This window comes from Loxodonta africana, chromosome 14, assembly GCF_030014295.1.
Source record: "Loxodonta africana isolate mLoxAfr1 chromosome 14, mLoxAfr1.hap2, whole genome shotgun sequence".
Taxonomy (NCBI): domain Eukaryota; kingdom Metazoa; phylum Chordata; class Mammalia; order Proboscidea; family Elephantidae; genus Loxodonta; species Loxodonta africana.
Window position 1 is genome coordinate 9,379,048 of NC_087355.1, and position 15,798 is coordinate 9,394,845.

A 15,798-nucleotide genomic window follows, 5' to 3' on the forward strand; every position below is an offset into this window, starting at 1 on the left:
GACACCTCCACTCTCACATTTCTAAATGGAATTTATCCTTTCCCCTTCAAAGTTGCTTACTGTCCTGTTTTCTCGATCTTAACAAACGTTCCACCCCTTAACCAGCTGTCTAAGGCAGCAACCTGGCAGGTTCCTTTGCCTTCTTCCTCTTTCTTTTTCGGGGCTAAGTTAGCCTGGCTCCTTACTAACTCCCTAGCCACAGCTCCAAAAACTTGGGAATAGCAGCCACTCCCACAGCTCAAGTGACTAAGCCCAAGGCTCCATTTGGAAGCTTTCTGATCCAGTCTAATGTCTTTTGGATTGTGCCTCTGTGACTGGCTCCTTCAAATTGAAATCCTGGCTAAACAATTTGCCATATTTCAATTTTGGCCTAACCTTGAGATAATAGACTCAGGTCACCTCAGCTCTACTGAGATCAGTCCCAAGCCAGTCCCAGACTGTAATGCAGGAATCTTCTTATCCAGGAAAAAAGGTTAAACATTGACTGTTTCCTAGATTTTGTTTACCTCCTTCCATGGCTCCTTGGCTGAGCCTCCATCTGCCCCATTCAGCCCCTCTGACCGAGGAACTCCCTCCACCCCAGGACAGTTCTAAGCCCTCTGCATTCCAGACAGAGGTTTCTTGTAGTGTCAAGGGCTCTGGGCTCCTGCCCTCCCACCCTTTAGCTTCCTCACACAAAGAAGCTTCTCCTCAAGGGGAGCTTCCAAGTTTGGCCAATTGCTGCTTCCCAGGGTCCTAAAGAGCCCCTCATTCACCAATGAATCTGAGATCTCAGCTCAGTGCCCCAGTACCCAAGTGCCTACAGTATTACCTCTTCACCTACCACTGTCCCCATCAACAAATCTGCTGGGAAAAGTCATTGGAGCCTGCAACTCCGCTCTGATTTCTCCTTCAAGAGCAGGTGGAAAATGACATTCTAATAACAGCAGTAACAATAATATTATTTGCAGAGCACCTACTATACATGCCAATTACTATGTGCATGATTAAACTGAGACCTTACAACAACCCTATAGGGTAAGGAAAGCAAGCTTCAGAAATGTTAGGAACAGTACCCAATGCCTCACTGCTAGCATGCAGTGGGGAGGCAGGACATTAACATAGGTCTTTTTCTGAAAACAAAAGATGTGGTCTTAACCACTGCTCTCTCCTGGTGCAATGAGGAAAGTCTGGAAGGAAGTGGGGTGGGAAGGGGTAGCCACACTGTATGCCCAGTCTGTAGCTTGGCAGAAAAGGATAAGGCAGACAAGGGGGTGGGTCTCTCAGGCCTCACCCACCAAGAATAACCAATAATACCAACGTATACCATCTTTAAAAGTTATAAAAATTTCCTAGCCCTATCCACTGGAAGAGGTCTAAAACACTGCCCAACCTTACTGACCAGATTGTGATATTGTAAAACCATTTCCCAGAGCTCTTCGGCAAAATGGCTATTTTTAGGCTTAGGGAAGAAAATGTAAAAGATGAGGCTAGAACTTTTGCACATTAAGATCCTCTTAAAGACTCATAGTCATGTCAAGTAACTCAGGAAAATTTCAAGAAGCTCCCACTAGTCAACAAAGGGATAACTGGAGATTCAATAAAGACAACAACTGCAATGGATTAAAACCTATCAAATTTGTTTAAATTTGTACGTTCATAATGACATTAAAAACTTAATTAGTCATCATTAGCAGATTCTAGAAAATCAACTTAACTATATAAAAATCCATTGCCGTCAAGTCAATTATGACTTAGAGTGATCTTATAGGACAGAGCAGAAGTGCCCTCCAAGTCTGTAATCTTTACAGATGCAGGCTGCCACATCTTCCTCCCAAAGAGCAGCTGGTGGGTTCGAATCTCTCCGTTAGCAGCCAAGCACTTAACCACTGTGCCACCAGGGCTCCTTAACTCTACTATAAAAACCAGTAAATAAAGGAAAAGAATCAAGCATTTATCCAGCTTTTCCCTACATCCAGGAAACCAAATAGTGGATGTAGGGAAGTTAGCATTTATGGATGTATTCAGGCTATTAAATTAAGAAAGCTTAAGAATATCACCAATTTGCAATCACTAATGAATTCATGGACCCAGCATTCATTAGCATTGACTGCTAATGGCACGACAAGAGAGAGGTAACTAGACATTACGTCTCTCCTAGAAAGAAATCCTGCAAAAAACTGAACCTGAACGTGAGGATGCTTTAGATCAAATTACCAACTCAACAAGTTATAGGAAAAACAGCAGACAGGTGTTTAAGGATGGAATTAGAAAAACTGAAATTGTGGAAAATTCAGCAGGACAAATGACTAAATTTCTTTTTTTTCTTAATTTTTACTGTGCTTTAAGTGAAACTTCATAACTCGTCAGTCTCTCATACAAAAATTTACATACACCTTGCTATACACTCCTAACTGCTCTGCCTCTAATGAGACAGCCCGCTCCTTCCCTCCACTCTCTCTTTTCGTGTCCATTCAGCCAGCTTCCGACTCGCTCCGCCCTCTTACCTCCCCTCCAGGCAGGAGATGCCAGTGATAGTCTAACGTGTCTACTTGATCCAAGAAGCTCATTCTTCATTAGTATCATTTTCTATCCCATAGTCCAGTCCAATCCCTGTCTGAAGAGTTGCCTTTGGGAGTGGTTCCTGTCTTGGGCTAACAGAAGGTCCGGGGACCATAACCTCCAGGGTCCTTCTAGTCTTAGTCAGACCATTAAGTCTGGCCTTTTTATAAGAATTTGGGGTCTGCATCCCACTGCTGTCCTGCTCCCTCAGGGGTTCTCTCTTGTGTTCCCTGTCAGGACAGTCATCGGCTGTAGCCAGGCACCATCTAGTTCTTCTGGCCTCAGGCTGATGTAGTCCCTGGTTTATGTGGTCCTTTCTGTCTCCTGGGCTCATAATTACCTTGTGTTTTTGGTGTTCTTCATTCTCCTCTGCTCCAGGTGGGTTGTGACCCACTGATGCATCTTATATGGCCGCTTGCTAGCGTTTAAGACCCCAAAAGCCACTCTCCAAAGTGGGATGGAGAATGTTTTCTTAATAAATTTTATTATGTCAATTGACTTAGATGTCCCCTGAAACCATGGTCCCCAAACCCCCTCCCCCACTACACTGGCCTTCAAAGCGTTCAGTTTATTCATGAAACCTCTTTCCTTTTGGTTTAGTCCGCTTGTGCTGACCTCTCCTGTACTGTGTTTTGTCTTTCCTTTCACCTAAAATAGTTCTTACCTACTATCACGATGGCACTGGGTTTTTTTTTTTTTTTACTATCTAATTAGTGAAAATCCCTCTCCCTCCCTCCCTCCTTCCCCCTCTCATAACCATCAAAGAATATTTTCTTTTCTGTTTAAACTATTTCTCCAGTCAAATGACTAAATTTCTTTAACAAATAAATTGCACAGGAGAGAAAGACAAAGAAATGGACAGAAAATACATAAATCAAAAGAAGTTTCAGAAACACATCAACCAATCACAACACGTGGACCTTAACTGGCTCCTGACTCAAACAAACTGCTAAAAAAATTAAGATATTTATGAGGCAATTGGGAATTTGGAAACTGGGTAAGAAGGAATAATTGATAAAAGAAAAAAAATTTAAGTGTAATAATGTCATTATGTTAAAAAAAACAAAGTCTTTCTTTTGGACAGACACATACTAAAAGATTTACAGATGAAATACCATGAATGTATTTGCTTAAAATGGTATGATAACAGGGAATTTGAGGGGTACAGATAAAGCAAGATGGTCATGAGTGGATAACTTCTGAAGCTAGAAGATAAGTTCATGGGGTTCATTATTCTCTTCTGTCTACTTTTACATACATTTAGATTCACCACATAAGAAAAAGGTTTTTAAAAGAGGAAGAACGGCCAGTGATCCTGATGCTCACTTCCCAAGGAAGACAGGTGGACAGCCCCAAGGCTAGGAGCTAGGTGAGATGCCTTGGATACGTGGGCTCCATTCTCAGAAAGGCCTTAGAAAGCCCTATGTAAAAAAGACCCAATCAGCATACCCCAGTTTTTGGAGATCAGAGACCTGATGAGCAGCTCAGAGCTCCTCACTGTCATTGCCTTTGCTTTCCCTCCACCCTCCACAGCCAGGGCATAGGAGGGCAACTGCTGCCTGCTGCCTACATGCACTAACTCCTGAAAAATGCAGACCAGACACATCGTGACCATGCTGTGACTTATGTCTCTTCTGCAGCAAGAAAGGGTCCTTTGTCCAAGGAAAACCAATCGTGGTGATGCCATCCACACCAACCTAGAACTAACTGGCTCCTACACCAGGCAATGCCTCTGTTCAGGCACAGGAAAACGTTTATTTTCTGTTCCCGTAGAGCTCCAGGTAATAGCCTCTGGCTCCCAAATGAGAAAAAAGGGTGCAGGGGATACTGACCACTGATATCAGATGATTGTCAAGGGTGCCCCAGCACACAATGGTAGTACACTAAGGGTTAAGGCGAGAGTGAGGGTGAGGGTGACGGTTATAGTTGGGTTAGGGTAAGAATGAAGTGTAGAATTAGGGTGAGAGTAACAGTGGAAGTTAGGGTTAGGGTGAGGAGAGGGTGGGGGTAAGGCTGAGTTAGGGTTAGGATGAGGGTTGGGGTGAAGGTTAGGTAAGACTGCGGTGTTCGAGGGTGAAGTGAGGGTTAGGATGAGGTTTAGGGTGAAGGTTAGGTTAGAGCTAGGGTGAGGTGAGGACGAGGTTGAGGGTAAATGTCAGGGTGAGGTAAGGGTGCAGGTCAAGGTGAAATGAGGGCACGAGTCAGGGTGAGCTGAGGGTAAGGGTGAGGATTAGGGTACGGGTCAGGGTTAGGTAAGGGTGTGGGTCAGGGTGAGGTGAGGGTGCAAATTAGGGAGACATCACACAACAAGTCAGATGGACAATCTTTGTCAGCTGCTCGTATTTCCATCTTGTGCAGGTCACACATCTCTCTCAGAAATGTCTCCTGAGGTGAAGGCAGGGGCTCTTTTACTGGAGGTTATCAGGCCTAAAAACTTAAAGACCATTAAGCTTAGATTGATGGCAGGATCTGACAGAGATCAGAGACAGCCTGAAAGTTTCATGGTTCCCTGAGGTGTCCTGAGACCCTCTAATACCCAAAAAGGACTTCCTCTATGAGAACATGAGTGGGAAGGATCTGCCTCCTAGTCTGACCACCTGTGCCATGACACTCCCCAACCCACTGGCCAAGAATCCACTTAAAATATCAGAAGCAGTCTGCATGGGCTTCTGAGACAAACCCTGGGAAGGCTTCCATCTTTGACACCTGTACCTAAGTGAAGGATGCCTCTGGGCTCTAACATCCTACAGCTTCTACTTCAGCAGGTCTGGGTGGGGTCAGACATCCACAGACTTTTAAAACTCCACAGTCAATTATGATCATGACCACAAATTGAGAATCACTACACCAGGCTGTAAACTGGTACAGACCTTGAGGGAAGAGACCACATTTTATTGGTCCTTCTGTTCTCAGAACCAAGCATAACACCTGCCACATGGTAGCTTAATAAATGTTGCTTTGAATAAACAAAGGACTAAAAGATTTCTGCCTATGAGGTAACAAATCTCCCGTAAGACACTTAAGTGTTGGATGGACAACAGTCTCATTTGACATTTCTTATGTCCTTAAAACACTGAATATTTCAATTTTAAGACCAAAGTCTTTTTTAATGAAATAGATATCCTGAGCTTTCAGAGATTTTTTTTAAAAATGGTTAAGCAGTTTTGAGAAACACTTTATGTAACTTCATCCTTTAAAAGATGCATACCGTTTATATAAGATTATTTAGTACTGACTCGGTCACTGAGTAGGGACTGGATGCAGTGTCTGACCCAGAGCGATTTCATGCTTAATGAAGCACATATACAACTAGGAGCAAAGACTGGCATTCCATCAGTCCCTGAAATACGCCTCCCAGCCCGCACTGCTCTCGTACACCCCACCAAAGGGCTAGTTCCTCGGGAGAAGTGCCAATTTCAGTTCTTTGTAATGAGACTTGAGCCAAAGGGACATCCCCTTCATTTCAGAAACACAGACTGTCTACAACATGCAAAGCAATGGACTAGATGATGGGAGGAAAAAGGCGAGTGAGAGAGAGACCATGTGTTAAGGAGCTCACAGTCAAGGAAGCAAAGACATACTGCTCAATGTGATGGTTAATTTTATGTGTCAGTTTGGCCGGGCTATGGTTCCCAGTTGTTTGGACAAACACCAGTCTTTTTGCTGTTATGGAGTTACACGATTAAATCAGTTGGCTGTGGGTAGACCAGATTACCTTCCATAATGTAATGTAATATAATGCAATGTAATTAATTACCTTACAGGTAGCATAATGTAATCACCTTCCATAATGCAATCTAATGTGATGTAATCAATCAATCAGTTGAGGTCACACCAGTGTAGGGTGGTTCCTAAATCTAATCATTTGTAAGTTATAAAAACGTCAGGACAGAGACAGATGCAAAAGAAGACAGACAACATGTTAGAACCCATCTACAAGCAAAGGACCACCAGCAGACACCAGAAACTAGAAGAGAGGCTCACAGATGGAATCAACACAGCCAAGACCTTGATTTGGATTTTTAGCCTCTAGAACTGTGAGAAAATAAATTTTTTTAGAACTGTGAGAAAATAAGTTTGTGTTATTTAAAGCCACCCACTTACGGTATTTCTGTTACATAGCACTAGGTGACTAAGATACTCAACAAATGTTACTGTACATGGGGCCAGTGCTATGCCAGTGACATATCAAGTATATTGGGGGCACAGAAGAAGGAGAAATTAATTCTGCCTAAGGAGCTAAGAGGAGTCCCTGGGTAGCACAAATAACGATTTTGTGCTCGGCTACTCACTGAAAGGTTGGTGGTTCGAACCCATTCAGAAGCGACTGGGAAGTAAGGCCTGACGATCTGCTTCCAAAAGGTCACAACCTTGAAAACTCTATGGAGCAGTTCTACTTTGCACACTGGGGGTCGCCACTGAGGTAGAATCAACTCAACGGAAACTAACAAGGAGAGCAAAGGAGATCAGAAAAGTCCCATACAAGAAATGATACATCAACTGGACACGGAAGAAAAAGCAGGGGTTGACCAAGAAGATTAAGTGGGGGTAGGACTTCGTCAGACAAAAGAATGACTCTACAGACTCTTCTCTGTCTCCGTCTCTCTCATGACTTGGGGTAAATAAAAGCAACCTACCAATTTTAAACAGAGCTAAACTAGACTTTTAATCACTGTTGTGGTTTCTCCAAATTTATTTGTTTTTCAGCTCGTCGCCTATTCATACCCAGAGCAGCATCTACAGAAGTGGCCTGCTGAATTTGCAGAGGCAGCAGAATTTTTACAACAGTAATAATATCGAAGGAAACTGACACTGTAGATTACCTTTACGACCAACTGCTCATGCGAGACCGTGCATACCCCAAGCCCATTAAAGCAAATATGAAGCTTTGTGTGCCACCCCAAGCTTGCACTTCACAAAGCACTTCTTTATTTTAATACCAGCCGATATAATTCAGGATCCCTGCATCTCCTTTCAAACTAAGCCATTTTCCATAAACCGCTGAACATTTTATATAAACAACAAGAGTTTTACTATAGGATTCTTCATTCTTACCTCCATGGGAAAGGCTTTGAAGTTAACGGTGTGCTCAGAGCCACGCTGGTTTTCTCTACCCCAGTGAAATCTAACTTCATGCAGTTCAAACTCATGTCCTTGAGGCAATGGTCCTCCTGAGAGAACTGAAAAAGAAAATAAATTCTATTTAATTATATCTCAAACGTATTGATTAGAATAGCATTGTAAACACTGCGGATATTTTTTGCCAAAAGTTCTCCAGAGCTCCTACAGATTAAATTCATATAGCAAAAAAGAGAAACGTATATCATGACCGTGAGGTGAATTTAAACTCTCCAGGTCTGACTGAAATTCCTGTACTGGTCGTTAAGATACATCAGAAGTTCAAAAACTCTGAAGTACCTGGTAAATGATAGGTATATTTTTGCTCCTTGTGTGTTTTAGATATGAGTACACAAAGAAAACACAGTAGCTTTATCTACCCTCTCTGAGACTTAAAGTTACCACTGACCGTTAAACCCACTGCCATGGAGTCAATTCCGACTCAAAGCGACCCTAGTACGACACAGGAGGACTGCCCCATAGGGTTTCTGAGGAGCACCTGGTGGATTTGAACTGCCGACTTTCTGGACAGCAGCCAAGCTGTTCACCACTGTGCCACCAGGGCTCCTAGCACCAACCAGGAGCTAAGAATATAGTCTGAGTCTCGGACTGGTCAATAATTGACTCTATACCAATTAATAATAAACCATGTTTACAGGTCATCCATTTGTCCTAGGGGGCTTTCAAGTTAGAGAACAGGTGTAGGTGAACAAATTTATCTATAAAGAAAACTACTATTTAAAAAAGAGAGAGAACTACTATTAACCGATCTGATTTTTCAACAACAAAATCACACTTAAAAATCAGATTACCATTCAGGATCACATGCAGCGGAAATAAAAGAACATTGTGATAAAAATTATTAAAAAAAAAACACAGTTGCCATTGAGTCAATTCTGACTCACGGCAACCCCATGTATGTCAGAGTAGAACTATTCCATAGAGTTTTCAGAGGCTGATTTTTTTAGAAGTAGGTCACCAGGCACCTCTGGGTGGGCTCAAACCTCCAACCTTTCAGTTAGCAGCCGAACACATTAACTGTTTGTACCACTCAGGGGCTCCTATAAAATAGACAGGACTCAAAGTCTTAACACCAGTATGACAAAGTTCTGTCTTTATTCTGATTTCTGGATATGATTCAGAACTCTGCCCCCAACAGGGCACACTGAAGGGGGTGAAAAACGTACTTGTTCAAGTACTTGGCATGAAGCAGTAAAACCTTTTCTTTAGTTAAACACTTCTAAGTAGAAACTTGAAATTTATTTCAAAAAATGGTCAGTTTCAACACAAATAAAGGTTATCTCAATTCAGGGCACTTTTCCTCTAGAAACTCTCTACTCTAAAAGGTCTCATCTAAGAATTGTGTGTTATTTTTAGTGAAGGAGCTGACAAAATTCCACTTCTCCCCCCTCAGCCCTAAAAGTGGGTGCTTTGGAAGATTATCATCCACACTTTGCCTTTGTGGACGCAAAAATAGGACCCAAACCACTCTCATCAGGAAAAATGTCACTATCCAGCCTGACTCTGAAACTCTAAGGAAAACAAAGCTACTGAGGGTAGCAGTATTTATTTGTTCGGTTGGCTCTTCATCTAATAAGTTGTTCCAAAAACTACTGAAGGCTACTTACATCAAGGTACATATACTGCAGCAAGATGGCAAAAATTAAAAGAGAAAAGGCAAAACAAAGACAGAGACAGAACACAGACTGAGAAATGAGGCTATCACACAAGATCCACGCCGCTGAGCCCTCACAAAAGGTGCCCTACAGAGCTCAAACCTATAAGAAAAAGAGTATGGGTAGTAAAAGAGATCAATTTTCTAGTGGCTATGTCTTGCACGGAGGAGAAAAGAGACAAGACGCATGGCTTGATTTTAAGGTTCTCCCACATACATGGATTATTTAAGCCTCACAGCAAAAACATGGGGCCGACACCATCAACCCCACCGAGAGAGAAGAACAATGAAGCTGAGGGGGCTGAGAAGCCAGTGCCAGCACGCAGCCAAAAACTCGAATCTTCTGACCCACGTCCCAGCCGTGAGGTAAGAATGGGAAACCCAGATTTCAGTACCTGTGAGCATGAACTACAAAATGAGGAATTTTAGCCTGAAATCCCTCTTTGGAGTATTATATCTCATCCTATTTCCTCCCCCTTCCACCCCACCCCCCCCAAAAAATGTAAATACATGGATCAAAAGGTTTATGGGTATTCACAGCTTCTCCACGGGCTCATTCTCTCTTCTTCTTCCCTAACAATCCATTCTGTGGATTTCAGAATGTAAAAAATGTTTTTATTTCAACCAGACTACCACAGTTTCTGGGTAAACTCACAACTCATCCTTCCCTGGGGCTGTCCAAACTTGGTCTTAAGGAAAACCAAGAAGGAGACCTTGCATCTGCCCACTGGGTACCTCACCTACCTCCCACGCCAAAAGGAAAAAAAGAGAAAAAGCTTCCACTGGGTCTGGTGCCGCACCCTGCCTGCACCCTCCGAGCCACAGGGCACGCCCCTCACTGTCTGCACAGACTTCGGTGTGAGTTCTGTAGCGCTCTGCTTTTAGAAGACGGGGATAAAATGGTCTCACAGGAGGCACTAGCACCACTTTATCAAAAAAAAAAAGAAAATCTCGTTGCCTCAAGTCAATGCTGACTCATAGCAGCCCTATAGGAGAGAGTAGAAACGTCCCACACAGTTTCCAGGGAGCAGCTGATGGATTCGAACTGCCGACCCTTTGGTTAGCAGCCAACCTCTTAGCCACTACATTACCAGGGCTCTGCACTGCTAAGGAAAGAAGTAAGAGGAATACAGCGAAAGGAAGCACATGTAAAACGGAAAAGATCTTCCCCCAAAATCCCTTCATCATGTATACTAAGAACACACAGAGACGTTCTGAACAGCATAAAACAGTCTACTGGTTTTTCTTAGGGAAATGGGTGATAGGGCTGGTCTTGACAGTGACTTCAGGGGACCACAAAGAGACCCATCCTTCAAAAATATATCCCCCACCTGACAGATGCCCAATATTTTTTTTTTAATATTTTATTGTTTGGGGTGGAGATTTACACAGAAGTTTAGGTTCCCATTCAATGATTTCTATAGAAATTGTCCAATGACATTGGTTACATTCTTCACAATGTATGAACATTCCCATTATTGCCATTCTGGTTGGTCTGTTTCCATTAATATAGTTTCCCCGCCTGCTTACATTCTTTTTTTTTTTTTTTGTATTTTAGATGGGGTTTAATGGGCAAATTAGCTTCTTGCTAAACAATTAACACATACTGTTTTGTGACATTGGTTGCCACTCCCACGACATGTCAACACTCTCCTCTTTTCAACCTTGGGTTCCCCTTTACCAGCTTTCCTGTCCCCTCCTGCCTTCTCGTCCTTGCCCCTGGGCTGCTGTTCTACGGGCCTGTGTAATCTTTGGCTGAAGGGTAAACCTCAGGAGCAACTTCAGTACCGAATTATAACGGGGTCCGGGGGCCATATTCTCAGGGTTTCTCCAGTCTTCAAGTCTTCTTTAGCAGAAATGAAGCCTTTAATTTAAAATTCTTGATAAGGCTTGTATTTTAAATGCCCCTGAAAATTCAAACTGTTTGGACAGGAAGAAGTTCAAGGCTCATGGTGTTGATTTATTCCCACCTTCAACAAGCACTTTTCCAGCACCTACATTGTACCAGGCACTGTATTAAGTGCTTGGGATACACTGATTTTGAAAGAAAAGACAAAAAGCCCTGGTCTCGTGCATCTTTCATTCTGTCAGGCTGAGAGTGAACCCAAAGAAGGGAGGCATTCTCTCAGGGCTGGCCCTCTAAGAAACGAGGACAAAAGGTGTCGCACAGCCAGGAATCAGCTCAGGCACCTTTCGTTTTTGCTGCAGACACATAATCCAAAATCAAACCACACTAGAATCATGTGGTTGTACAAAGCCATAAACAAAATGGCAAAATACTGAGCTCGGTGTTTTAGGAGATGCCAGGTGAGAGTATTAATCCCCAAGAATGACTGTGTTTACAGACTAAAATAGCAGCTGTTTTATCCACTTGGCAACATCCTCTTAAGGCATCATTCTGTTTTTACAGCTTATCTTTTTTTATACAAGGAAATCAGTCATACCAAAATGAGTATTGCCTTTACATATGTATGAATATCAAATTTTGCAGTGATATTTGGCCACTACATGGCAGGTTTATTCGTTATGATGGCATTACATTCAATAAAATGACAAGCATGAAACTCATACTGATGTCAGGCTGCATTTCCTTGGAAGAGCAAACTTGTAAATGAATATAGAACAAACGGATTCCACTGTTACTGCCTTTATTTTATTTTATGCTATTTAATAGGCTCGGTCATTATGCTTATGAGACAGATAAAGTGCTTGCCTGCAGAAGCTTCTACAAAATTTGGCAACCCCACAAAAAGTTGATGTATATACCTTCCACGTGGGAGACCCAGGTTCGATTCCCAGTCAGTGCACCTCAAGCTCAGCACCTCCCATCTGTCAGTGGAGGCTTGTGTTCTGATGCTCAACAGTTTCGGTGGAGCTTCCAGCTTAAGACAGACTAGGAAGAAAGGACGGTTATCTACATCCAAAAATCAACCAGTGAAAACCCTATGGGCCACAAAGGTCAGATCCACAACCACTCATGCGGATTGTGCGGGTCCGGGCAGTGTCTCCTTCCACTATTCATGGGGTCACCATGAGTCAGGGCTGACTCCACGGCAGCTAACAGCAAAAACACCAAACTTACCTGAACTACCTACAATCTTCTGCTCAAGTGGCATTTTCCTGTTCAAATGCTATCGGCTAAGGTCTGGTTCCTCTCATTTCTCTGAATGCAGTAAACAAGCTTCAAAATTCATTCCAGCAACGTCCATCAAATACAAAAGGTGAGAAGGATAGTCTCTGTGCTGGGCGCTCAGTGCCTGAAGGACTAAAACCTAACCCTCTAAATGGAGGGCTTCAGGGGCAGCAGCGGGTGTACACACAAAAGGAGCACACAGAAAGGGCCAAGCTGGAGACCTGGGGGGTCAGAGGTCAGGGAGGAATTTCCCAAGTAGATGATAGCTGAGTTTCCCAGAGTGAGCTAAGAGAAAATGTGGAAAAAAACTCACTGCAGGCAGAGGGAACAGCCAGAAGAAGATAGTGAAGTCAGAGGTCACCAATGGCCAAACGCAGGCCTCGAGATGTGAGCGTCGTAGCTTGGAGCCCATGCCTGAAAGCTGGAATGGGTCCTCCAGGGAACACTGAAGGCTTTTAAGGAAGAGGGTAACATGATCACAGGAGTCCCTGGCTGCTACCCAAAAAGTCAGGGATTCAAGTCCACTCAGAGACCTCAGAAGAAAGGCCTGGTGATCTACTTCTGAAAAATTAACCACTGACAACCCTACAGAGCACAGTTCTATTCCAACACACTTGGGGTCACCATGAGCCAGAATCAACTGGATGGAAGCTGGTTAAACATGATCATATTTGCATTTTAAAATGTTATTCCATCATCTGCATAGATGGTAGACAAGGAAAGGACAAAACTAACCGGTTAGAAAGTGGCTGTAATGGTCCAGGTAAGAGATGGAGAGGCCAGGGGGCAGAGCCTTCCAGAGCCTGCCTCCCACATGGATGAAGACCAAGGCTAACAGGTCCCTGAAATGTCCCCTAAGGGATCCAAAAGAACCCAAATGGCCCACCCTTAGTAGGTCCAATGAGTTTATAAGCTCAGATTAACTTTTAAAGAATCCCAAATGGTTCATAAAACGTAAATTAGTTCTTGCTGAACAACTGATGCCTTAAAAGCAAAGATCAATATTTCTCACCACCTTTGGCTTTTAATCTACTGCTTTATTTCTTATTTAAGAGTAAACATATTGAGCTCTTAAGAGTTATGGATAACATCAACACAGCCAACCAGTTAAGCTGGGGCTACCTAAGCAAAGTGAAACAAGACTAAAGCAACTGTCTGGGTAATTCAAGCCCCCCAAGGTCAGCAAACAATAAATATGATTATAAAGAAATTCAACCCTGACGTGTCATGCAAATAAACGATATGGAGTCTCTTTTTTAGTGAAAATAATTTTTTAAAGGTGTTTTTGATAATTTTCTCTTTAAATCAGCAAGGTTGCTAAGAAACATCATTTAAAAAATGGCATTTTTTTTTAATTACTAATGACAATAATATAATCTACCCTAAAATTAAGAGTGAGAATTACAGAAGACCCAGAGGTAAAAATTTCTAATTAAAGTTCCTATAATAAGTTACAGTGAAGGGCACAAATGACCTAACCTGATTAGAAATTCGTCCCATCCCAGTGAACCATTCACCATGTCATCACCCTAGATGTGCTGCTTGCAGAAGATGGGGTAACAATGACATCTGACTGCACAGGCCTGGGGCGGGGGGGTGGGGGGACAGTCCTACATTATTCACTACCGAAGTATCAAACCGCTCAGCCTAGAAACCTAAAATTGTATTTTCCCACATAAGCTACTCTTTATGTTCAATTTTAATTTGTCTGTGTACATCAAAGATGTGAAGATACCTGCGGCACAGTCATTCATTTGTTCTACAAAGAAATTAAATGATACACGTGGCAGCCTTAATAAAATTCTCCATCCTCCAGGAGATAAAAAGGCCCAGCAGTCTCCACCCTGGTCAAGTCTCACCCAGAATGCTACACTTGGCTCGACTCCACGTTAGGAGGGACTCTACCAACTGGAAACAGGCCCGGAGCAGGGGAGAAGCATGGTGACGAAACCCAAAATGGGACCCAGCACAGAGGCTTGAAACTGGCAGTTCCTTCAACAATCCCTCTCCCGTCTCTTGTTCCACACAACCAATCACTTAAGTACCATGGACTTAATTTAAATATCTTGTGTGTCATCCCTTCCTTTCCATTGCCATTGCTGCAGTCTTTGTTAATCCAGTTTCTTGCAATAACCATCTAACTGGCTTCTAACCTCCCCCAGATTTCATCTTATTCAGTGCCATCGGGTTAATTCTCTCAAAGCAACACGATATAATTATTACTTTGGATCAACAACCAATGTCCACAGAAGCACAGTCAATAAATCAAATGACTATCGCATTGAAAGAAAACCTGCCGCAAAAAAAATAATCAACCCATTGCCACTGGAGTCAATGCTGACTCATGGTGACCCCGTGTGTTACAGAGGTGAACTATTCCATTGGGTTTTCATCTTTATGGAAGCAGATCAGGAGGCATTACTTCTGCTGGGTGGGTTCACACCAACTTTTAGGTTAGCAGAGGAGCACAAACCATTTCTGTTGCAAAAGACCTCTTTAAAGTTTTAAAAAGCAAAAATGTCACTTCGGTTACTAAGGTGCAACTGACCTGAGCCATGGCCTTTCCCATTGTCTCATATACATGCTAAAGGTAGAAAATGAAAAAGGAAGAAGAAGTGATGCACTCAAACTGTGATGCTGGTGAAGACTATTGAATATATCATGGACTACTAGAAGAGAAAGAAGGAACAAATCAGTCTTAGAAGAAATACAACCAGAATGCTCCTCAGAAGCAAGGATGGGTGAGGCTTAGGCTCACTTACTTTGGACACATCATCAGGAAAGAGCAATCACCAGAAAAGGACATCATATTTACTAAAGTAGAAGGTCACTGAAAATGAGGGAAATCCTCCATGAGATGGACAGATACAACAGCCACAACAATGAACTCAAACAAAGCAACCATCAAGAAGATGGCGCAGGATGGGGCGACACTTCATTCTGTTATATGTAAGGTTGCCGTGAGTCAACGCAGACTCAGCGGCAACGAACAACAACAACAATTATTACTCTATCCTACAGGAACAGAAATTTATACTCTTTAGACTCAGTTCAAGGTTCATCATGAATGAGCTCCAACATACCTTCTCTACTGTATTTTCCATTAGCTGCCCCCACCATGAATCTTCTCTTCCAGATGTGCTAAAGGATTTGCCTCTTCTAGTATGAGCTCTACTTTGTCCCAAGTCCATGTCTTTTTGCATGTTGCCCCCTCTTCCCCACCTCCCCCGTTCTCCCCATATACAGTGTTACCCGCCTTCAAGGATCACCCCAAATACTACTTCTACACGTATCTTTCACCACCTATCATTTTAACCTCCTTGAAGGTAAA

The 15,798-nt window shown here is 42.8% G+C and overlaps 1 protein-coding gene across 2 annotated transcripts in view; it reads right to left on the bottom strand.

Annotated features, from left to right (window-relative positions):
- Window positions 1–15,798, bottom strand: part of CA8 (carbonic anhydrase 8) — a 203,144-nt gene that overhangs the window by 178,920 nt on the left and 8,426 nt on the right. For both annotated transcript variants that reach the window (XM_023545700.2, XM_003408321.4), the window contains exon 3: window positions 7,597–7,721. In XM_023545700.2, coding sequence (XP_023401468.1) covers window positions 7,597–7,721 — 125 coding nt within the window. The remainder of the gene's footprint in view (window positions 1–7,596; window positions 7,722–15,798) is intronic.